General features: G+C 41.5%; 2 protein-coding genes across 2 annotated transcripts in view; one reads left to right on the top strand and one right to left on the bottom strand.

The window, feature by feature from the left end:
• ANKRD29 (ankyrin repeat domain 29) overlaps window positions 1-1,116 on the bottom strand; it is a 28,903-nt gene extending 27,787 nt beyond the window's left edge. Inside the window, exon 1 of the mRNA XM_005153521.3 lies at window positions 1,052-1,116. Within this exon, the coding sequence (XP_005153578.1) occupies window positions 1,052-1,063 (12 nt within the window). The 5' untranslated portion in view covers window positions 1,064-1,116. The remainder of the gene's footprint in view (window positions 1-1,051) is intronic.
• Window positions 1,117-12,244: 11,128 nt separating this feature from the next.
• The window catches only part of LAMA3 (laminin subunit alpha 3), a 105,498-nt gene continuing 92,408 nt past the window's right edge, over window positions 12,245-25,334 (top strand). Inside the window, 5 exon segments of the mRNA XM_031052907.2 lie at window positions 12,245-12,349; window positions 12,351-12,500; window positions 18,451-18,603; window positions 24,233-24,350; window positions 24,966-25,084. Coding sequence (XP_030908767.2) covers window positions 12,245-12,349; window positions 12,351-12,500; window positions 18,451-18,603; window positions 24,233-24,350; window positions 24,966-25,084 — 645 coding nt within the window.

The raw sequence follows: 25,334 nt of genomic DNA, 5'->3' as shown, positions 1-25,334 counted from the left end.
CATGGGACTAGCATCCTTTAGAGTGGATTCCTGCGGGAACAAAGGTGGGGAAAAACTCACGGACACAGAATGGAGCAACAGAAGAAACTAAGAAAAAAAAGGCAAGTGTGAGACCAGTGTGGGACCAAAAAGGGGGTGACCACAGAGATCTCACCACCCGGGGTAAAGCTAAGGCTGAGCTGCACTGTGAGTAAAGGTACCCTGCTTCCTGCCCCACTAGGGCTTTAAGTGCGGGTGGAAACCACCTGCTGCACTACCATGGAACTGACAAGGTGCCACTGCAGCAGCAGCAATCCCAGCAGGGAGACACCTTGGCAGGAGTGAGAGGTAAGCACAGGGAATAATCCAACAAAGTGATGCAACAGAGGCAATATGGCAAGGGTCTGGCACACAGCTGGTGATCAATAAGAGAAGGGCAACCTCAGCATCCAGAAAGTGCATAACCGAGGAGATGTACATCTCATATGATGCCAACTGATTTCACTAATCCTGTCCTCAGATTTAAAAAAAAAAAAAACAAATTTATTTCATGTGATCTTTTAAAATGACTGCTCTTGCATTGTTTTGAATGGAAAAAGTACAAAAAGTGACAGAAGACAGACAGAAAAGGGAACAAACCAGCTCAGCTTCAGTGGCCACTGTAACCCAAAACAAACAGCACGAATAAAGGCTGCCTCCTAACTCTTATGCAACCAGTACTAGCAAAAATGACCAGAAAAGTGCAGAGGAGGCTCCCAACTGCACCAAACCCCGCCGCGCTGAGCCTGGCCATCCTAAATCCAGCGTAAAGATCCATGGAGGCTCGCAGTTTATGTAACGCTAACCAGGCATTCTGCTGGAGGGATGTCTGCGGTGCAAAGCACCGCTCCCTCAGCTGCCACCGCAGCACCCCACAGCCCGGGAAGGACGCTACAACCTCCTTATTTCCTAAAGAAAAACATCATAAATCAGTCCCACATCCAAGAATATGACGGAGCATTCCACGGGCTGCCGGCACCAAGAGGGAAGGCAAACGCGCATCCCCCCGCCCCTCTCCCTGCTCCCGGCTCACCTTGAACGACATCCTGCGCACCGCATCTCAGCGCTCCGCCTCCGCGCCCATCCGCGCCGCTCAGCGGCCCGGGGCTGCGCGGGGCCGGGGCGGAGCGCGGGGCCAGCACCTCCCTCCCGCATCACTTTTTGCCTATGAGCTTCTGGTTGGGTTTCCTCTTTCAAGGTTTTCTCTGGGAGTGTGGGATTATATAATTACTATTTGTATTACTATTATTATTGTTATACTGTTATTGTATTTTTATTCTATGATTGTTGACGTTATTGTTATTGTCATTATTATTATTATTGTTATTATCATCACCACTCTCCTGTATCCCTGCTCTAGCAGCAGCATCCCACAGCAAGCAGTAGGGCCCCACAGTGGGAACACACACTGCTCAGCAGCTTCTGGTTCAAACCTATAGGTCAGGCACCCATCACTCAGAAATAGCACTAAAATGGTCCAAACCCAGGCACCCCCAGCCTGAGTATCATCACTGACCTAATGTCACCTCCATGGCACCTCTTTGATATTTCACAGACTTTTCCATTCATATCCAGGAAAAAACTGCTAAAAGGGATCACAGTGAGTATACCCAACTGCACAACCATGTAGTGAGGAGAGTTCTTTTACCTTGCGTGTATATGACACCACCTCCCATGGGCCTTGTGCTCTCATGAGCAAGACAGTAAGTTCTTAAGGGCTTTATGTTAAGCCTTCAGAAATGAACAGCCATGAAGCCAATGCATGTCCTGTTCTGCCTGGTTGCTTCAGATTTCATTCAAAGTCTGCGTGATATAAAGTAAGCAAAATGGGGCATGCTCTGGTGGGAGATTCCTGAATTTCTTTGCTATTGTTGGTTTTAACTGAGCCCTTAGGGATTTTCTTCTTTTGATGTGCACACATAAATGCCACTGATGAGAAAATTATGTATGTGCATTGAGAGAAAATACTTGCACTGAGATCCAATTAGTTTATTTCACTAATCTGCAAGTGAAGGATTTTCTGCAGATTCCTTTTCCTGAGGCAATATTCATCTGTGCATACAGTAACGCAAACTGCAGGCAAGCAGATAAGAGCGGCTAACAGCAGAAGCTCATCTCAGAATGTATGGCCTGCTGTGAACCTCACCTTAACTACTAAGATCATACAAACATGGGTGATCATTCTGATTTTTTCTTAAACTTAAAAATACTGAATAAACTCAGTAGCTGTTGCGTTGTTTAGTGTCATTTTTGCTTTGATCCAGTCACACAGTGGTGCTTGCCTGTTGATAGAGGAAAGTATTACTAATCTGTACACACTCCCTGCCTCACCCCTGGAAAATCCCTGTATTTATTCAATCTATTGTGAACAGCATGCCAAGCTTTTCACATTCATCACTCAGAATGTTCGATTTTCTGACAAAGAAAAATAATGAATTCTCTGGATGAACAACAAAACCCAGACTAGGGCAGTACAGGGGGGGTTTGGTCTCTATTTATTTTAGATATCAAGAAATAAATTTTGAAATGCCTTTCTTAATTTGCCCATAAACTCTGAAACTGCACCTATCTTCAGTTGTACATGGTCTCCTGTGATTTGCTGTTTTCATATCCATCTGCAATAATTTGTCAGAAAGGCTGGGTTGGACGGAGCCTTGAGCAACATGGTTTAATGTGAGGCATCCCTGCCCATGGCAGGGGGGGTGCAATAAAATGATCTTAAGGTTCTTTCCAACCTTAACTATTCTATGATTCTATGAATAAAAAAAACACGTGTGAGGTATGTTCCTTTTTGGTGACCCTTTGAAGGTTTACCCCAGAAAGCATTTAGAAACTACCTTTTATGGTGTATATCTCTGTCTATTTTTACACTCAAAATCGTGATATGGGCAAAGGGGAAACACATCTCATATATATAAAAATCCAAGAATTTATAATTAGTATAACTGAATCTTAGCAGTAATCCAAGAATTGCTACTAAAGCACATATAAGGAAAAGAAAAAAATAAGACTATGCAGAAAACCAATCAACATTAATAATAGTACAGCTAAAACTGCACCATCATGTTAGCAGCATAATGCCATGATGATACTGCACAAAGGAAGACAAAAGTAAAACCAGTTACTTGTAGACACTTGGTCACTTAGAAAAACTGGTGTTACAGCTAAACCATGTAAAACAGAGTCAAGTGGAGGTCAGGAAAGGTTTAAAGAGGGCAAGCTTGACAAGCCTCAGTCCTGACAAGCCTTTCAAACTCAGTGCAGTGGGAATACTGCATTTTAGGACTATGTGGTCCCATTACCCACATCTCCCCTATTCTTGATTCTTGGCAGGATATCTAAGATTGCAAGATATTTGGACTGGTTGGGATTTGTTACCTCTGGCAGAATTCATCTGCAGGGCAGCAGGCTGCATTCCTATTGCCTAATATTTCATCACAGTGATTATTTCAAATGTCCTGAGTCACATTGTTTTGTACAAATCTGAAGGCTACCTAAAATGAATTGCTGGAACAAAGGAAACCACTGCCTTTAAAAGCCACATACAAAAGCCTTTAAGTTACAGACAAACCTACCCTAAGCCAGAACAGTTCAGGCACATCTATATATGGAGAATTAAAAGAAGTGGCACAAATTTGGGGTTATCCAAAACACTCATTTGAAGATGCCCAGTCCCTGGCAGTGTTCAAGGCTTTGAGCAACCTAGTCTAGTGAAAAGTGCCCCTGCCTATGGCAGGGGATTGGAATCAGATGATCTTTAAGGTCCCTTCAAACCAAAACCATTCTGTGATTCTATGATCTCAATCCAAACATCTACAAGTACTTATGCAAATATTACATTAATTTCTACTTGCTTTTAAGAATAGCAATAGCCAAGCAGATACACATTTAGAAATGTCAGCACTTTATAGAGGTGATATGGGAGGCAAATGCATCAACACTATGGACATACAGCCATTCTCTTGCCTTGTAACTCAAAATGCTGACACACACAGGACAAAGTCCTCTTTTGGAAGAATCAACCTAAGGTTTTTTCACATTGTTTTTTTGGCAGCAAGATTCAATATCAGTGCATACTAAGAGAGCAACTCTAAAATTTCTCTTTCCTTGATCTTTGGGTCTTCTAGTTCCTGCCATGAGCAGGGACCCTTTCCACTACACCAGGTTGCACAAAGACCCATTCAGCCTGGCCTTGAACACTGCCAGGGATGGGGCAGCCACAACCTCTCTGAGCAACCTGTGCCAGTGTCTCAGCACCCTCATAGTGAAGAATTTGTGAAAAACTAGAATTTTAAAACAATATAACTAAAGTTTAGCTTCTTATAAGATCATAATCAATCTGTTCCTCTTATTTCCTGCCTAAAAAAATATAAATCATAAATATCCTGAAAAAAATCTTATGATTATGCACTGTAAATTTCTTTTTTTCTTGTTCAAGTAAATGCATTTAAATCATCAGCATTAACTTTGATAAAGCATCTTATAAAACCTTGGCATTAATCTTTCCCTTGCTAAACTGTAGCATAACCATATGGGCTGTTTCTTCCTTCTATGATATTTTAAAAATACAGGCCTATTTTACTGAAGCAAGTGTATAAAGAATGGACTTTGAGCTACTCTTTATTTTGTAAGATGCTCTTAGAAATCAATAGTGATAATAAGAGAAATCGCAAGAATTCATTTAGAAACAAATCCTATGAGCTTCTGAGGAAGATTGAACCAAATACTTATGTATTCCATAAACCTTTTAAAAATAGAATGGAGAATTTACAAAACTGGACCTGAAAAAGAAAAAGTTTATTTAATAATAGGAGCAGTTTACCCAACATGATCCTAACTGTATGCACTCATCCTTCTGGGGAGCTGCTATCTCGAATCTTTCTTTTCACTCTATGGTTCTCTTGCTGAGGCCTCCTATGATACCAAATTTCATATTAAACGTGGTAGTATAAGTCACTGTAAGGTATCTGTTAGTGACCATGCAAGATTTATTAACTTCTTCATGTGGACCTTCAAACTGATGTGTAGGCTTGTGACCTGGTAATTAGAGAGAAATTAACATTGCACTGCAATCAGTAGTGCAGAATAAACCCACAAATCATTATGTGAGTGTTTCAATGAATTTACTTTTTTATTTCCTCTTTTCCATTTTCCCCAGAAAAGTAATTCTTTTAGACACAGAATGATAGGTCAAGAAAGGCAATGAAAGGACTACAGCTACCATCCGAGATCAATTTCCAGTCCAGTATAAGCTCCAGCATGTGATTTTCACTTTAGTCCAAACACCTTTCAGCCTTCAAAACCTGAACTTAAACATCTCTGTCAGTATCTGTACGTCATGCTTTAAAATTTGTTATCCTGCTCCTCCCAGTCTTGGAATTTTGGTCTCCTGAAGTTTTATTGCTTTAAGACAGCATGTACAGATTGCAACTATTTTCTTCATCTGTCATTTCCTTTCCCTGCTTATCCTCTGTATTATGTTGATTTTATGACTCAGTCTGAAGTTAATTGTTTATCTCTTTTCCATCTGCTCAGCCAGAGAGAAGCTGATGAGCCTGCCTTCAGGTACTTTGGGTTTGCAGGCTTTCTAATTCCACTTAACTCCTGGCTGATACTGGTGCAGATAATGAAAATGACCATGAGTCCATGAAGAGTCTGAACTTAATAGGGAATGAAGTTCTTGAAATATAAAGGCGTATTCAAACAAAATCATATTGTGTCCATTTTTTTCCTGGGCATCACTTATGTATTATTGTATATAATTCTACTGTGGGAGGTGATGTGGGTCTGAGAACATACATATCTAGGAGTGAGAGAACAATGCGTGATGTATCCCATATGCTACCATGGGTAGGAAAACCAACAGATTATCTAGAGTTTGCTATTTTTTCCCCACAGAATATAATTGAGTCCTGTTCTTGGAAGTAGAAGATTTGCATGTGTTCAATAACAAAGGTAGAAAAAAAAACTTGGTGTAAGAAATTGGGCCAAATTTTAGCTATCCTGTAAGCCTAAGTAAACAGATTTGTTGAAAGGGAACAAAGCCGCACAAGAACCACAAAACTGCTCTCTGTTAAGCTCAGAAGCATGAGATTCTTGATGTCACATTCACTTGAGACATTCTGATCAGCAGAACTGCATGGGTGATTTCTTCTCTGTCCCAAAAGCCTTGCCCAAGGAAAACAGAAGCCATTGCAGGGCATAACTTTCAGGGTCTGGATGGCTCCCTAGGAACTTACCCTACTTCTTAAAACTGATCTGAGAGCCTGACTTCATCCTCACTTGGAGAGAGTTGACGTCCTCAAAGAAAGGGACTTTGGACCTTCAGCTGAGGATAAGGGCGACAGGGCATAAGAAGGTTCTATAGATGTCATCTCTATACATGCGAGACGGAGACTACTTACCTTGCCAGGTGCAAAATTTGAGTTACTGGCTACAGCTCAGTCTGTTCAGGTTCTCTGTCTTATTCCCTGCTGGCAGAAAATCAGTCCTCTAATTGAAAAGAAAGAACTTGGCTAAAGAACACAGGAATACGAATGTATGATAAATACCCAAATGACAAAATGGTATTACAGCAGAGCTAAAAAGCTAGCACTATCACATCTTCTAATGAAATGTCTGATAATTAACATGGCTAAAACTAACTGTTATTAAAAAGCAAAACAACAACCCTTTCCCCCCTCCCCTCCCCCCCCAACATTTGTGGGTTTAAACTCTTATAAATACCACTTCCATAGAGAATTGTGATAGTGTATTATATCTGTGTTATGGAAATCTATAATTATACTTAAAAAAAAAACATAGCAAAGGTATTCTGCATTGAATTTTCTGCACTTTCGCAAGGGATTTGTTCTAAATTTACTATCTTTTCCAAGTTCCAAACCTAAAAATAAGTAAATCTCAATCTTCCTGAACTTAGTATGTTTGAATCCTTAGTTACATTTGCCACCTGATCCTCAGCTGGAATAAACTGATTTTACACCGGAGCCTCCTCAATCTATACTGCTAAAGGTCTTGCCCCTTAACACATTTAAACATAAGGTTCTATTTAAAACTTAAGAACTTGATGAGACTATGGGCAGGCTAGAGCTGATGTTGAAGTAAATCTGAGGTGGTTTCTAAATTTATGACAGTAACATTACCTAAAAATACAAAACCTTTGCTGGACACAGATACCAGAAATTGATGTTTGACTGACAAGTCCTCAGGGCTGACCAAAGGGAGCACATGCTTCTTCGCAAAGAATCAGCCATTATATGACCAAGACTTGTTCTCTTCTTTTTGAGCTTTAAGTGCATGAGCAACTCCATAAAAAAGTACAGAAAAACAAAAACAGGAAACCATCAAGAAGCAAAAAAATAAGGTGGATGGATTTTAATATTGTCCATTAGGAAGTTTCTTCAAGTAGTCAACATAGTGGAGAATCAGAATCATTTAGGTTGAAAAAAACTTTTAAGGTCATCAAGTCGAACTGTAAACCAAATACTGCCAACTCCACCACTAAACTACGTCCCTAACATCTCAAAATGCTGATTCATGTCTGCCAATGATTTACTAAAGGGACAAAGTAGTATCTGTCATTTATCCACTAACTTGTCCAGGACTGATAGCACGTAAACACAGCTGATGACCCAGAAACAAGAACGACTAGGATGCCTCAGGCTTCGATGTGCCCCAAACTTCACACAAAGCCTAAAAATGGTTTTCACTGGGAAAGTAATCTGTTGGTGCCCATGGCAGTGTCACCCTGGTGCCCTGGGAGGCTTGACACCTGAATTCCTACTAGCTGGGGATGACTGCTTTGCCGAGTGTAATTTGCTAAAGGAGTCTTAAGGTAGCTATGCCTTTAGCTACATTGCCCAGAGTGCTCCTCTTGACTTACTCATTGTTGTCTCACTTCCAGCGTTGCTCTAGCCCCTAGGATACTCACTGGATAAACACACAAAGATCAAGACTGGAAGGAACTGGCATGACCTTTACACACTGGCTACTGATGAGGACTCATGTTTCTGCCTTGAAACAGCAATTTGCCTTCTCCTGAAAATGCTGTAAAGCACCAAACATTCACCTTCCCTCCTCTTTTTGGCTTAGTACTTCTTTGCAACAAGAGGGTATGAAGTACCAAAGCAGACATTTTTAATGCTTTTTTTCACAATCCTATCAAGTCAGGGGCACTCACAAGTAAGATGTTTGTAGCTAGAACATTTCAAGAGAGACCAAAAGGTACAAAAAATTTGCACTTAACCTGTCATGGAAAAGGCTCCACTATAGTTTGTTACTACTTGTGCAAGCATTCTTGAATTGAAATTTTAAATCCATTGTTAAATTAGCATCTTTTAAAATAGAGAGCAGAAACACAAAAAAATGATCTGTAATCACAGCAGTGTAAATGTTTACTAATGTAATGTGATCAGTTTACATCAAAATAATACAGACTCAGAAATATTTTTAATTGCCTACATTTTATTCATTAATTGCTTGGCATCCATCAAATAACAATGTCTACTCCTTGCAGACAGGAAGAGGCAAGGGAAGCACACCTTGTGAAGGCTGAAGGAAAAATGAGAGGATTTGCTGGCAGGACAAAAGAGCAGGTATCTGGAGAAAAGTGTTTTCCACAGAGAGCCGCTGTCTAAAAAATGCTGATTGTTGAGAGCTGCCAGCTAATAAAATCTTATCTGAGTTTCTAGAACCTGCAATTACAACAAAAGATTACATGAAGGGAAGATGAAGTATCGTTCCATGAATTATTGATACTGACCTTTTTACAGGATGAAATTTTACATTAGATGGGGTGAGCAAAAGCTCAATGAAGTCATAAGTGCTTTGCTGTGTGTTCCGCTGGCTTTGGATTTGGCTTAAAATAGATGAAAAACCGAAGAGATAAGGAGATTAGAAATGTGGAGAGTTGCATTCAAGAAAAAAATCCCACTCCTCCATTTTCCTCACTCTACTCTTCCTTCCTGTTGTGCTAAAACCCTGCAGAAGCCAAGCTAGACTTATGCTTGTGTGTGGTAACACCACAGCCTGCACAGTGCTATCAGACCGGGATAGCACTGAAAACATTCAGTTTTACATCTGCTAGTGACAGGCTATGCTGTTGTTATCATCCCCACATACACACCTGCTCCTGTCTACTTCCTCACATACATAATTCACTCTGGGTTTACATAGCTCCAGGGTCCCTACATAAGATTCTTGGTTACTTAGATTTTTGATGCGAATCAAGTTGCTGAGTACTGGTGTTGGGAATGCCACTATAGACATTTTGTCCAATAGTTTTGAGTGAAAGACAAAAGTTGTCATAAACATTTTCCCTAAAATCTGCCCACATCTTCAGGTATATCTAGGGATTTTTCAGCCAAATCTCAAAGGTGGCATTTTAGTCTCCATTTCTAGAAAACACACTGAACAAAAAAAGCTTATTTGGCATAAATATTTAATAAAAGGACAAAAAAATCACATAGGAGTTCAACAAAATCTTTTTAAATCTAGTTACACATTAAGCAAAATGTACGTAATTTCAGTTTTTAACTTTTAGGAAACCAGATCCAAGAACATGTCATTATTTTACTAAAGTATTAAGTTCTTGCTCACATAAGTTGTGTTTTCTCATGTAATACTTCCCAATAAATTCACTGACAGTCCCTGTTTGAGGAAGGACATCTCCTGTGAGCAAGGGCTGTTTTGTGTGCTGTGCAACCTACCAGACAGTTATCTTGTCTCTATAGTGAGATTGCAAGGGATCTCATGAAGCTGGATTCCTTACTTGAACTACCTCCAGATCTACTCCAGAAAAAGATTGTCAGGTATTACTGCACACAAGCAGAGACAAAGAAAATTTGGAGCAGATTCTAGCAGACACAAGAGCTCAAATTCTTAGTTTACTGAGCCTTATTTTCTACACGTTCATAATATATTCTGTGAATTTTGTTGGGTTTTTTTTTAAAGCTTCATCACAGGTATTTGGATCACCTGGTTTATGTTCTGCTTATCCTTATTCTAGGCTTACGCTTCTCAGAAAACCCTTTCTATTGGGGAAACCAGGGAGAGAGGTGCAGAAGAAGAGTTCAAGTCTCAAAACATGGCAGTGCTGCTTACAATCCCTACACATGCAGAGGCAGGGCTCTGTGCAAGAAGTGTGTCCCAACACACTAAAGGCTATTTCTTTTGCATTTGAAGTATTCATAACAAAAGATGCCTTGTCATTAAAATCAACAATGAGTAGAGTTTGTAGGAATGTACAGGATAACCAGAGTAAATTAATTTCCCCAAATACTGTGCAAAACAGCAAATTTCTTGTTGAAGATGAGAAAATCTTTAATGGCTTGTTGGAAATAAACAGGAGCAGAAGGAGGTTGCTGACTGAATGTCCAGCTTGGAGGTAATCTGATTATTCTTAAAGAGATTGAGATGATTTTCTAATATTCATAATTGTATTTTTCATCAGTTTCTCTTAATATTGTACTTTATAATGGACTTCCCATAAAGTACCCAAGCAGTTCTTTTCTACCAGGAACATGCTTTGCTCAGCTTTTATTCAATTTGATTTAATTCCTCTAACAAAACAGAGGACAAGGAAACCATTCTCTGATGCTTTGAATCTATGATTTTACACTCAGCAAGTGAACCAATGGCAGGCCTTTGTGAGAGCTTGCTTGCTCTGGACTTAAAAGCTGCTTACATCAGGTACTTGGAGATCTCCATTTGTAAAAAATTATATACTCCAGGATATACTTATGATTTTCAAGCAACAGGTTGAAAAGACCAGTGAATATCTTATCTGATAGCATGGCATTTTGTTTAATGGAACATCTGAAGATGGCATTGCTTCTTTGTATTCAGACTTCTCATAGTTAAATGAAGTACAAAGTATTGCAGGAAGCAATATGATGGACACAGGCAGTAAGACGATTTATTTTCCACAATACCACAATTGGAAAAGGAGGGTATTTTTCAGTTGCTCTAGAAATTGAAAGCACTTACGGTTAGAAACGCCAAATCTGATATATTTGAATTGGCAGCATGCTACATTTATGAAAGCCAAGTATGGAGGACACAAAAATTGTCTCCCACAGATATGTCTCTGTGGTGTGCTAAAGCCATAGTGGCACAAAACCAAGGGTGGTGATATGTTCTTGCAGACAAAAATCAATAGTTTGTGGCTGGTGCTTCCTGAAACAGTACACCAGGGATCTCCCTCGCTAGTGCTGTGTGCCAGGTAGCAAAGCCCTCATAAAGTTATGAAATACTTTGCTACTCACATGAGTCACTATTCAAATATTATAGGTATCTAACCATATCTATGTGCCTGAATCCTGCAAGTTGTATTGAGAGAACTGAACACCTGATGTCTGAGCATGTGGTGGGTTGGAAATGTGAATGGGTATGAAACTTTGGATAGCAATGCCATTAAGCAGTGCAACTCCTGATAAGGATGACACCGTTTTTAGGCTTCCTTCTCCCTCCCCAACTTTCCCCCCTGTTTCTGTGTTATGTAAAGCCTATGCCAAATACCTTTACAAAGACAGGAGGTTCATTGTCTGCCATGTATGAGCAGGAACACCCATTTCACAAGGAGCTGAGGGCAGTGGCTGAGCATTGCAGTGGGGTGGCTTGTACTGCAGTTACCAGCATCCTCAGAGTGCTGAACAAGGTAAGAGGAGTTGCGATTCCTGCAGCACATGCTACGCAGGGCGCCTTTTTCAAGGACTTGCTGATAGAAGCAGGGTATATGTACCTTGTGTAGAGATACCCCTGCAGTGAAGAGAAAGCTGCTTGTATATGACATGACGGGCTTACGAGGGTTTAGATGCTCTGAGGTTTCTTTCACGGTCTGCCACCAATATGAACCCCCACACTTAAAGAGGAAGGGGAGGATCAGAAAGCTCCTGCTAAGCCGTGCCGTGACCGGGGAGGGGTGTTACCCTTAGGCATATCCAGGTATCTGGAAGTCGGGGCACATCCCTGGAGCAACACCGACAGCCCGGAGACCCTTCCTTTCCCTTCCTTTCCCCCACTCCCCGGGGGAGCGGCCCAGGGGTTGCCTCTCGCTCCGCCCCATCCCGCGCCCCGCAGTCAGGCAGCAGGCGGGGAGGCGCTGGCAGAACACGGGCAGCCCCTGCCTCCTCCTGCCGCCTCCCGTCCCGTCCCGTCCCGTCCCGTCCCGCCCGCCCACCGCCGCTGTCGGGCCGCCCCGGGGCGGTGGGGCAGCGCCCGGCTCACGATGGCCGCGCCGCCGGGCTCCCCGCTTCTCTGGGCGCTCCTCCCGCAGCTCCTCGCCCTCTGCCCCGCACAGCAGGAGCCCTCCGGCTCCCGCGGGACCGGAGCGCAGCCTCCACCCGCCGTACTTCAACCTGGCCGCCAAAGCCAGCATCTGGGCAACGGCCACCTGCGGGGAGGCGGCGGGCGGCAGCCGCTCGGAGCTGTACTGCAAGCTGGTGGGGGGGCCGGCAGCAGCCCCCCTCGGGCAAGCCATCCAGGTAACCGGGCGGGATGGACAGCGGTCGCGGCGCCGGGATACCCGTTCCCTCGCACCCGGCTCCCCGTCCCGGCGCCGCGGAGTGGCGGAGGTTGTACGTGTGTGTGCCCGGGGGTATCCTCCAGGGGTGCTGGTGTTACCGTGGGGTGTGTGGTCTCGTTTTCTCATAAGGGAGAGGAGGGAGGCATGGGCCAGCGGGATCCCTCGCAGGGGAAGCGCTGGGCAGGAATGGAGTCTGGCAGCGGCGCTTCTGCCCGCACATCCGCCCTCAGGTGTCCCGGCAGCCCTCTTATGCCCCTTACATCTCCTGTCCTCCCTACTCCCTCTAACCCTTGTACCCCTGCTCCTCCGCTGCTCGGGCGGCTCCCTGGGCTGCCGTGAGCCGCTAGTCCTCGCCTGGAGCGGCTAAAGCCGAGCGGCGTTTGTGGTCCCAGCGCTTGGCCGCAGTGAGCAACGTGATGCCTCTGGGAGTAAAGTAGCGAACCTACGGGGCTATGGATGGGGACGTCCTGCAGTGGCAGCCTCTCCCTGGAGAGCGGGCATCTTTCCAGGGAGCGGCGGGAGAAGAGCTGCAGTTTTAGCCAGGTGGACTGGGGGTATTTTACAAGCACTGTGTGTGAGATCCATTCTCTGTGCCTTGCACTGCTTGTAGGAGAAAGGCAGAGATTCCTTGGGAGTCTGACAGGGCATGCATGCACACAGGGCAGTGAGGATGTCAGCGTTCTCTCGTAGCATAAGATCATTACACATGCATTGTGCCAGTCACAAGACAACAATAAACGGTAAAACTCCTGGCAAAGGGTTAATGGAAATATGTTTTTCCTTTGATAGAAACTTGTATGAACATGTCTGTGAGAGGGTAAGGAAGGAGCAACAAATGCACCAAATTCTGTGATGTACTTGATGGATGTTCAGTATCAGTTTGATCAGGACTTTGCTAAAGGGGGGACTTTCCTAAAGCCTCAGATCTTCCAAAATGATTTTATTTGTATTCTTTCTTGGTGGGAGGAGAAGAGAGCCACAATGAAACTGCAAACTGAAAGAGAATTAAAAAGCTTGAAGGTCCACTTTATGACTCATGGCAATACAGAAAGAATGCAAGTAATTTTTTAGCATCTTGCAAGAAGGATTAGTCTTTTGAAGTCTTAGGAAGTGTTTGTACATTTTAGTAGTGAAATAACCACTGATATCTGCTTGAAGAAGAGGTTGCTATGGATAACAAAGTTTTCCTTCTCATTTTTTAATAGAGAGAGTTGCTCAAGAGAGGGGGAGAGGACTAAGAAGGTGCAGCATACATCCTGCTTGTCATGTGCCAGAAGGGAGCATGGACTACTACACAGCCTGGTTTCGCAGTTCGTTAGCCACAGCCAGCAGTGTGCTTTGCCCTGAACTCCTCTCTGCCATGCCTCCCTGCCTCACCATGGGATCTCAGTTTACTGTACATCTATGTAGTGCTCTCAGTTAGAAAATGCTTGAAGTGCTTTGGAGGTGCTTACAGGCTGAGTAATGCACTATTTACTAATAGGAAGACTGGGTCACAGGATGTTACAGGCTTAAACTAAAGTTACAACAAGGTTGTGATAATCAGAACACTGCTTTTTTCTCTAACACACCTCTGAAGTTTAGGCATCCATCCCAATTTTTTAAGTTGCCTGAAACAAGCCATGCCACCAGCTTGTTCAAGCTATTCAAGCAAGCCTAATGATCTCTCACCAACATGCTGTAGACCAGTACTGCAGTGAAATCTCATACTAACATGCCTTGGAATATCAGAAATCACAGTATAACAAAAATCAGCCAAAGCAAACATCAAATAAATATGTCAGGCAAAGCAGAAAGAAGTCTCTTGTGTGATGCACATTGCATCAATGGTTTTTGTAATTGTTTGTATAAACTAACACTGGAAATGAGGGCTTGCTATATATAAGAAGGGGGTAAAAAGGGATGTGTGTGTGTTTTAAATATTTTTCTTTTAAAATATTTTTCTTTTAAAATATTTAGCCTTACAGGTCCTAGGTTAGAGGGCAGTTATGGTTCTTGCCTGATTCAAGTTCCCAGGACTACTGATAGCTTAGCCTTGGCACAAGGAAACATGTTGTGCCTCTTACAGCATTTGTGTAAGCATGGATACAGCAGTGTCTCTTTCCAGTTTTAACAAAGCCCCATTGAGATACATAACATGAATACTCCTGTGGTTTACCAATAGTTGTTGTGGTTCAAGAAGGGTTGGAAAGGCTTTCAAAAGATCAGGGAAATCCAGCTACAGAACACACGATAACAGCACAATGTAGGTATTCTCAAGCTACACCACCTCACAAGTCCAAAACCACTGTACATAAAGAGAAACTCTTCTTTCATGGGAAATGGGAGAGAAGTGCATTAAGCACAGAAGCTGAGCTTACATAGAAGGATTTAAAATCAGTGTAAGTATTCACATGTTGCTTCTTACGAGCCTGAGGGAAGGTCAGACACTTACATGATGTGATAGGTGTAATATCCACTATGTCAGGCCAGTTCAAGTTAAAACAACACCATAAACCTGGGTCACTCATTTCTGGAGTTTCTACAAGGCTGGACTGTGGCTGTTGCTCTATGAATAAGGAAACTGAAAAGAAGGCATGAAGGGGGATCCTCATTCTGATAACAGGAGCAGACAGTCCTGTTGCCAGTGCTATCCTGAACACTGAAAATAAGGCAAAGACAGGAAGAGAAGCCCCAGCTTTATTTCCACTGTTCTGCCATTGGCTTGTCTCATCTAGCTTGTCACTACTTGTGATGTATCTTTTCATGAAACCTGTAGTACTCATCAAATCCAGAAAGAGAGCTTAGAGGTCATTTAAAGCTCTTCTGCAAGGTGACCTATGGGGTGGACAGTCCCTTCATGGGCAGTTCAATCCATGAGTCTCCTGAGGCAGTGCTGGACATAACCTGTGGGAAGCAGTGTATTTCCCTTGTTTAGCACATTGGCAGGTGGGACAATAACTTAATAAGAACGGTGCTGAGTGAAGAGATGCATGGCACTGTAGAATATTTCAGCAGCAGATAGATAAATGGCATGCCTGGCTTTGTCTGCCAATCTGTGTGCAGCGGTGTCCGGGTGTGAATTAAAGTTTAACTGCATTCCTGTCCTGCCCTGGCAGTGGGCACAGAACTGCTAGGTATTAAATAGCGAACAAATCCTTCATTGTTGTCATATTCTATAACTTACAGGCAAGATATTTTCATCCCTGGATGTCTCTGGTCTACACCGGCATATTTGAGCAAACTCCTTCATGCAGTTCCAGTTTTCTCCTTCACTCAGGAGAACCAGGGCAAAGGAGGGTAACAAGGTCACCAGCAAATGCACACCTGCCTGCTGATGAACTGCAGCCAAAGTCAAACAAAATCCAGAGGCCCAGTCTCCTGGAATGGAGACGTGTCCTGTAGCAGATGCATGGAGCATGGTGTGCCTGAGATACTGCCAGTGGGGAGTAGGGAAGGCTGCTCTGTCCAATAATTTCTTTCATTTTTCGTTTTGCTGCCTTGTTGGCAGCATTGCTGGAATGTACTTTAAATAACCGAAACTCCAGCTGTTGCAATGGAACTCTTTGAATTACGTGCTCCAAAAGAAAAAGATGGTATCTTGAGTTCAGATCAAGTGCTCTGGTGTGCTGAAATCACATAGGTGTATGTCAATGTAACCCTTGTATTTAATACTCACCATTGTTGGCTACTCATTTAGCCTTTCTTTGAGGCTGCTTCCAGATCTGAGCTGAAACTGCTGCAGCAGCAACTGTTTCCTGTGTATTTCCATCCTGATCATTGTGGACGTGAATGTAAATCTAAAGACCATGTTTCATGCACATTATAAAGCTATCTGGGGAAGCTTGAACTGCTGTAACATATATATGTCAGAACTCCAAGTATACGTTTGTCAGGAAAGATGCTTTGATGTGGTGGCAACTGCAGTTACTGGTGCACAGATTGATCTCTCAGTGTATGGATTTTGCAGATAGTGACATAATGTTCTTTATAGTCACTGTAAAAACTGGCAACACTGTCTGTAGCTAGCATGGACTGATGTGGTATCTGCTGCAGCAAACTGTATCTGAATCCAGTCGTGTCCTGGCATATTGTAGTTTGCATGAAAGTCAGCCAAACCACATTCTCTAACAGAGATGGAGGAGAATTGCATTGTAACATGACCCCAGACATAGTTAACCAACATATGTACTTGAGGATTTAGTAAGTCTCTATACAGCTCTTTACATTCTCAAGTGTTAACCCTCAGCCAGGTTGACACCTGCAGTGCTGCATCAATATAGCTAAGGGTAGACATATCTTCTTGGAAACATCATATTCCACGCTTTCCAAAAGAGCAGGATGAGGATGGACCACTGCTTGATGCAGATGCTGAAATTATTAATACTGATGCAGAAATATTTGGTGAGCATCTATGTTTTGTATTTGGAAGACACAAGATGGTGTATTTGTATCACATGAGAAGGATGAAGTAGTTTCCAAAGTATTAGTAGCTATGGTATATGTTAAACAAATTCTGCTAGAGGTAAGCATCTTAAATTCACTAAGCTTGCAAGACTATACCCAGCAAGAATGCGAGAGCCCTAGTGTTACTCCCCTATTAAAAGTGAACAAGTACTATTGCTCCAGTTACTTTACCCTGGTTAGTTTGACAGCAGTGACAAACAAAATAATGGCAGTTATATGGGATTCTGTTAATACCTGAAATGTAGGAATACACCTCATGCCCCATGGGTTGTGGAAACAACAGAAGATTTGTCACATCTCTTTGGTGAAAATATGCTTACTTGGTAAAAGGAATGATGCAAATGTTGCCTTATTTAAAACAGGAGTCCAGCGCAGTGTCAGCACCTCACAGGTTGAATGGATTAAGGAACTGAGCAGCTGCAGTAATCATTAAAGGTGTATTGCCATTCAATTAAAATGCCTTTTTTTTCCTATTGGGGTTCTACAAAGATCTGTGCCTGGCACAATTTAGCATCTTTTTTGATCATTTCCACCCAGTAACTGGATTAAGAAGTGAATGGGACACTAGAAAGATCCCTTAATAACTAGTTGTCATTCTTCAGCACTTATGTTGGTAGACTGTAAAATGCAGTTTCTTAAAGATAAAAATACTGCTTGTGGAGCAAGCCAGGATACCAGATTAAAAGGCAATTAAGTTTCCTGAGGTTTAGTAATCACAACTGTACAGAAGAGTATAAAAAGCTTTACAGACTACTAAAGAGAGATTATCAGGGCATCTCCAGAGTATGGCTTTGCTTGTGGACTGGAAATTGGGTGGTAACTTCTGCAAATGAAGGTACAACGGGATACTTTAAAGGGAAACTTTAAGCGAACAGTCTATAGGGTCCATTGCATTTTCCATAAGTATGTATTGCTCAGAAGTCTCTGATTCAGAATGTGTTATAATGGCATGAAAAAAATGAAAGCAGCGTTGTAAAATTGTAGCACCAAACTTATAGACAGGTAACAGAGTATTTTGGATGGTTTTATTAATATCAGCCTATGTACGTATGTGGATATTTCATGGTCTTTTAGGAGAATTGGAGAAAATCCGTTTGATGATCTAATTAAGTTTTAAGGAGCTTTGTTTTGTTAATTTCCTGCAGGCACCCCTGCAGATGTAATGTAGGTAATTTCACCAAAATATCAATAAATTCATTAATAAAGATTTAGTATAGTTTACTTACAGAGAATTCTGAAATTTTAGTTTTTAACATAAAAGTCAGTGTGTTTCAGGGTACCAGTGTGTAATTTAATCATCAGGGGAATTGTTTATATATTGAAAAATACCCTATATAATATGAAAACCAAAATAGCTCAATTTTCAGTCAGTGTTCTAGTCCAGAATCTCAATTAACAACATCATGCACCTGCAGTGCATAAGTTTTCAGCTGAGACCATCTTTTTAACTTACTGTTTTACAGGGACAGTTTTGTGATTATTGCAATGCTGCTGATCCCAATAAAGCTCACCCTGTAACCAACGCAATTGATGGCACAGAGCGCTGGTGGCAAAGTCCTCCTCTTTCTATGGGCTTGAAGTACAACGAAGTCAATGTCACTTTAGATCTGGGACAGGTAAGTGCATGAGCTATTGGGTAAGGTTTGATCAAATCCTGCATTTATATGCAATTGGGAGAGATGTTGGAACTGATGATTTTAAATTCCAGCACCACAGCTTTTTGTCTGGTTTATGTTCTGTATTTTTTTCTTCTTTAATTTAAGTTAACTTTAAGAAAACAATAATTTTCTTTCAGGAATTTTGGTGACATGGTATCTTGCCACTGGTATCTTGCAGATTGAGTGACTGTGTGTGTTCTTGCACAGGCACTGTAACACTTTAACCTGAGGTTACAGGAGACTGCTCAAATGACATAGGGGCTTTAGGTTCCATTTCATATTCTCCTCTTCCATGAGCATAGAAAGAGCTTTCATGATCTCTTACTATACATACATTTTAAGAATAATGTTTGGAGTCTGCTTTTGCCTTTGGAGTCCTTCTGGTTTTACTATCATCCACTAATATCTTCCAGATACACAGAAAAATACTGATAATGTGGTCTAAAAGGAAAGGGACAGCAAAACCAGTGTATCATGGATTAATAATGTGACAGTAACACTAACACCCGTATTTCCTGTGCAGGCAATAGACAAGTAGCTAACAGTAAAGCTTCTGCATTTGTATTTTAAGTCCTAGGGACAGATTCTCAGCTGTCATAATTGGGCTCTCATCCAGTGAAATTAGTTATGCTCTTCAGTTCACACCAGCTGAAAACATACATCTATAAATATATGCTGGGGACTGCAAAATACACATGTACATATGCATATATGTTTTAGACAGCAGTAACTGTTGACTGATTATGTAGGACAGGGTTTTTTGAATGGCCATTCCATTGAGTTGACTGCAGGGGGAAGAATCACTGAAGAAAATGTTTCTCTGTGAGACTCAGCTGCCATTATTTTTGGGAATACAAGTGCAAATTATTTTACATCTTCTATCTCATGGGATCTTAATGCTCCTGTCCGCACATGACTGGGTTGATTCTCAGTTTGAGGATACCTTAATTCAGAGTTCTTGGATCCAGTAAAGGAGCAGAGCAGAACGACCAGACAACTTGAGATGGAGAATATCAGTAGTTAAACTAAAATGCTGTGATTTTTGATTTTGTATTTCTATTAATTAAATTAATATCATGCCTGTTTTCTTGATTCCTTTTCTCCACTGTACCACAAAAGAAGGAGGAGCTGTGTAGAAGCTGATGAATTTCTAGGCCACGGCATCCACATTAGCTTAACGCACAGTTTTTGGACCTTTCTCTGAGTTCTGTTGCTCTTTTTGTTACACTGTAGAGTTGAGTAGTGTTGCATCCCCTTGTGCTTTGTGCTCCTGTGAAGTGAATTTCTCACTCATTCTTTCCCAGGAAACTGTAGGGAAGTGTGCTTTTCAGGCTGGACATATAGAGTAGGGACACTGAATGCAGAGCAGGGTGTTACGAATAGACATGGGAAAGCAATCACCTCCCAGTAAAGCAGACCTTACTTTCTGAGCTGTTTGCATCAGTCACGGTCTCTGTAAGATGCAGGTTTAGGTTGCAGGCTGGAATTTGTCTTGTGGTGTATTTCAGCATATTTGTGATCGACACTTGTGCATCATCATCCATGTGTGTAGCACATTGCTCCATCCAAAACTTCTATTCCCACTGTGTACTCGTTAGCTACTTTGGAGAACCTACTGACAGACACCTTATCTTTTATATGTTGAGTAAACTTCTGACAGACCTGCTTCCTCCAGAGGAAGGATATGAACTGGGTGTCCTCTTCTCCTGGGGCTCCTTGGAGACCAACCACTATGTGCTAGAATTCTTGTACTTACTAAAGGATTTCTTAGCTTGAGATTGTGTGTTTCTCTTTACTCTGGTACCACTTGAAAAGACGACTCTGACCTCCCTGACTTGGAAATGAGGAAAACCCAAGACAAAGGACAAAATTACTTCAGGTCCTGATATCAGGAAGGGATGATTTTAGTTGGTGGATGGAGATTTACTTTTGACATTTTGCCTAGTATTTTCATAGCCCAAATTCATACAGGAGTGTACAATACTAATAATGAAGAAGAAAGTGAAATGCTGTGGCAGAGTAAGTCTATTAAAGTGAACTGATAAGTGCTGAGACCCCAATTCACCTTACCTTATTTCAGGGTCATAAAAATGAAGAGCTTAGTGTATGCTAGTCATGCAGACTTTCTCAATAGTTGACAGAGGCAGACATTTTCAGAATGAAATTCCCCCTCAAGTGAGCTGAAATGGAGGTTTTGGCTTTTAAGGAAGAAGTGTTCTTAGAGTTAGAAGCATGCCTTGCAGAACCACAGGCTGCTACATTGAAAATATAGTAGAGATGTAGTTTTCCTCTTAGAGCAGACATCTTATTCTTTATTTTGACATAATGCACCTTCTTTCTGCAAACAAAATATGCAATTATTTGTGCATGTGCAAAACCTCACAAAAAGTAATATGCGTGTGCAGAGAAGCAATGAGTTGTAAATTGATCATCAAATACTGACAATTAGAGGAAGCAGAACTTAGTGCAGTGTCAATAGCTTTTAATCTGCTGCATTCCTGCCATTACATCTTTAAGACTAAGAGCAGAGTCCCAGTGGAGCCTTTACCATGGTCTGATGACAATATTTAATTGAATATTTGCACTATGATGGAAGTTTGAGTGCTCACTACTATGTATTTGGAACAGAGCACCCACCTGCTGCTGCTTCTGTTACACCAGAGGTAGGGGTGAATTTGAAAGTCAAAATCCCTTTGCGATGTCAAATTTCTCCTAGAAAAATGCTTATTTTGCTGTACTTTGTAATATGAGAAAAAGCAAAAAAACCTTTAAGCAAAAGGCCTGCTTTACTTCCTTGACTTTCTGTACTATATTTACATTTCTAATCAATCACAGTCCTGAATAATTATAATGTTGATCCCCGAGGCAGTGTCTATCCTGCTAACAGACCTGCTTATACAGTGGCTATTCCCAACTTGTTTAAAATATTTGGATCAAATGAAGTCTCGTTTATACCTTTATTTGGCCCTGATTTTCCGAACGTAGTTTTTTAACATATTTTAAACTTCTGAATGCAGAATGTTTGACTGAAGATTATTGCCCTTCCCCTGACTCTTTGGATTGCCTAATTTTAGCAGGTGTTCCCTCATCTTTGGCTTGCTTAATGCTCAGCAGGTTTTACAGTGATACTCCCCCAGGTATTTTGCTGAACTCTGTCTTCTGAGGGAGATGAAGTTTCAGGATAGCATGATAGTCTATGATGAAAAAGAAATGTCTAACTGTTACACTTCAAAAAGTGTTGGTTTGTGATTTTTTTATTGCGCTTTTATGGCAATATTATAGTGTTGAAAGATTTGGCTCAGTGAAGCCTTGTGTACTAATATGTTGAATAGCTTTTACGTAGTGATATTAATAGTCATTGTTGTAAATTAAAGGGCTACAATGGAATGTAATGTCCAAATGAGTACTTTTATTGAAGAGGGGAGGAGGAAAACTCAACCATAAATTTAACATAAGGATATTTGCCTGCAGCCAGGAGAGTTTTAGATTGGATATTAGGAGAAATTGGAGTACTGTGTGCGGTTCTGGTGTCCTCAACATAAAAAGGACATGGAACTGTTGGAACAAGTCCAGAGGAGGGCCACGAGGATGATCAGGGGACTGGAGCACCTCCCGTATGAAGACAGGCTGAGAAAGTTGGGGCTGTTCAGCCTGGAGAAGAGAAGGCTGCGTGGAGACCTCATAGCAGCCTTCCAGTATCTTAAGGGGGGCTATAGGGATTCCGGGGGTGGATTCTTAATTGGGGACTGTAGTGATAGGACAAGGGGGAATGGGTTAAAACTTAAATGGGGGAAGTTTAGATTGTATATAAGGAGGAAGTTCTTTACTGTTAGGGTGGTGAGGCACTGGAATGGGTTGCCCAAGGAAGTTGTGAATGCTCCATCCCTGGCAGTGTTCAAGGCCAGGTTGGACAGAGCCTTGAGTGACAAGGTTTAGTGTGAGGTGTCCCTGCCCATGGCAGGGGGGTTGGAACTGGATGATCTTAAGGTTCTTTCCAACCCTAACTGTTCTATGAGTCTATGGTTCTATGATTCTAAATTTCTTTAAAGAGAGAGTAATGACGTATTGAGCAGGCTTCCTAGGAAAGTGTTGAAATCACCATTCCTGTAAGTGTTCAAAAACCATGTAAATAAGGGCCTTAGTGACATGGTTTATTGATGGCCTTTGTAGCCCTGGGGTAATGGTTGGACTTGATGATCTTAAAGGTCTTTTTCTTCTATGATTCTATGATTCTATGCCTTCATTTTGGCCACTTTTTTCATTAGATTCTTATCTAAAACATATAGTTCAGGCTAACACTGGTGTCAGTAAGCTTGTCTTGTATTCCTTCAGCAATGTGGAAGCACTGTGGAAATAGAATTCACTACTACTATTTTGTTCATGCTTATGAGAAGGTATCACCTGTTATGAGAGACTGGACAAAACTGGCTGTGTCAGCACTTTGAGTAGCATCTGTGTAAAAGCGTATAATAACTGTATGACAAGCTGAAGCAGATGTCAACTGCTTTTTTGGAGAGTAGGTAGAAGGACATTGTTGTAGTGATTCCACATTACTATAGGCATCTGGGCCCTTAAGAAGGCAAAGCCTTTTCTGTATGTGTCCTTTGCTTCCTTTTGAGATTTCTAAACCATTTGTCTTGATTAAATGTGTATCGACCAACACACAGTGTGTTATTCACACTTGTTAACATATATGTAAGGATGGGATTCCCAAAGACCTTAAAACATAGGGGAAGCAAGATTATTAATGGATAGTTGCCTGCCCAGTGCAAGGTTTGAACTGGGCAATACCTCCTGAAAGATTCAGCTGGCCAAGAGCAGGAACATAAAACACTGCCTTTGGGATTTCAGAACTACTATGCTTTCCTGGGAGGATACCAGTCTTCACACTGAATGGCCACACTGGATGACATAGAATGTCTGTATGGCCCATATCCCTACTCTGAAACTTGCCAGTCAAGTAGAGGAAGTTAGGCAAAATGTATCAGAAACTCAACAAATCTTGCCACAGCCCCCAAAGTATTCATTTATTTCTGACAGCCGGTAATTTCATTTCCATTGGTAATTCAAGTGCATTACTCCACCTGTGCAGTCATTGTGTATAGTTCTGGGCTCTGACCTGGTTCTGCCAACAGGATGTCTGCCACTTACTCTGCATGATACTGTTGTGTGGTAAGTTATTTTTCCATGTGCAGATACTGTCTGGCCATTTAGGTAGCTAATTTAGTATCACAAGAGGTGAACTCAGTGATTGTCAGGCTGTGTTGTGTTGGCAGGGTAAATTCCAGCTATGGTACCCTTAACACACCCAAACAATTGATCATGTGCAAAACAGAGCTGTTCTGAAATGAAAGAGATATCATTTAACACAGTGTTATTGCAGCTTTCCTAATGTATTGGAACATGTTGCCAGATGAGGTAGCCAGCTGAGAATCTGTCCTATTATTTAAATGGAATGAAACTGCAGAGGATAACCTTCTCACTGTACACTAAAGAAAATGTATTTATTTGCCTTAATTTTAGTATTCTGGTACTTCTATAGAGTTCAAAAAGCTGCTGATAAGATCTGTGTATATTCTGTTACCAGCTCTTCCATGTTGCCTATATCCTTATCAAGTTTGCAAATTCTCCTCGTCCAGATCTCTGGATCTTAGAAAGATCAGTGGACTTTGGAAGAACTTACACTCCTTGGCAATATTTTGCTCGTGAGTATCAATCCTTGTGCCACTTCTCTTTTGTGGACAGGTTTATTTAATCATTCACCCAGAAGCAGCAGAATCGGATCTTGGGCTTGCTAAAGTTTTCAGCTGCAGTGAAGACATGAATGTCAGATACATTTTTGTTGTCTTAGTTATCCACAATGAATTAGTGGAAAGAGTGTAACTAAAAATGAATTTGATATTTTGAAAGTAACTCAGGCCATGAATATATTTCAGTCTGTTAGGAATTCTTTTGTTTTGTTTATCTTGGGTTTTGGCTATGTCAGAACCTCAGTACCTTCATCCCATGGGACCCTTGAGTTCCTTGCAAAAATCAAAGTGAATTACAAATGCAAAATCTTGGAATACGTGCTATTGCTTCTTTTTTGTGATGATATGAGAAATATTGCACCATATCTTGTCAGCCACCACTGAATTGCTTAGGATGAGAAATTCTTCGGTTTTAGGAATTTCCATTTTTCTGTGCTGAGCGACACAATCACTGTTATTATTCAGTTACGGGGAGAATTTACCTCAATAGGGATACTTCTTCATTATTTTAAATTCGAACAATAGTGTTTATTTTCACTTGTAATAATAATTTTGTTCTCACTTGACTAGACTCCAAAGCAGATTGCTTGCAGCACTTCGGAAAGGAAGCCAATCTTCCGGTGAGGAGTGACAGTGATGTCCTTTGCACTACAGACTACTCTCGCATTCTGCCTCTTGAAAATGGAGAGGTAAGTGCTTTTTTAGGAAAACAATATGTAATGCTGGAAGCAAACAGCATCAGTTTTAGCAGTTTGCTGTTTTAATAAAAACTTAAACTGGAAGGAATGTTTCAGCTATGACAGCTTGAATCTACAGTAATGAGTCCATAACCAAGCACTGAAGTAGCTGGTGAGATTTTTGGAGGGTGAGCTGGCTCCTCCTAACTTTCACCATTCCCTGTGGCGGTAGGTGCTGCTCAGAGTCACCTGTATTGATTTT

This window comes from Melopsittacus undulatus, chromosome 1, assembly GCF_012275295.1.
Source record: "Melopsittacus undulatus isolate bMelUnd1 chromosome 1, bMelUnd1.mat.Z, whole genome shotgun sequence".
Classification (NCBI taxonomy): domain Eukaryota; kingdom Metazoa; phylum Chordata; class Aves; order Psittaciformes; family Psittaculidae; genus Melopsittacus; species Melopsittacus undulatus.
The sequence above is the reverse complement of the archived record's forward strand: the minus strand, read 5'-3'. Positions and strand labels throughout refer to the sequence as shown.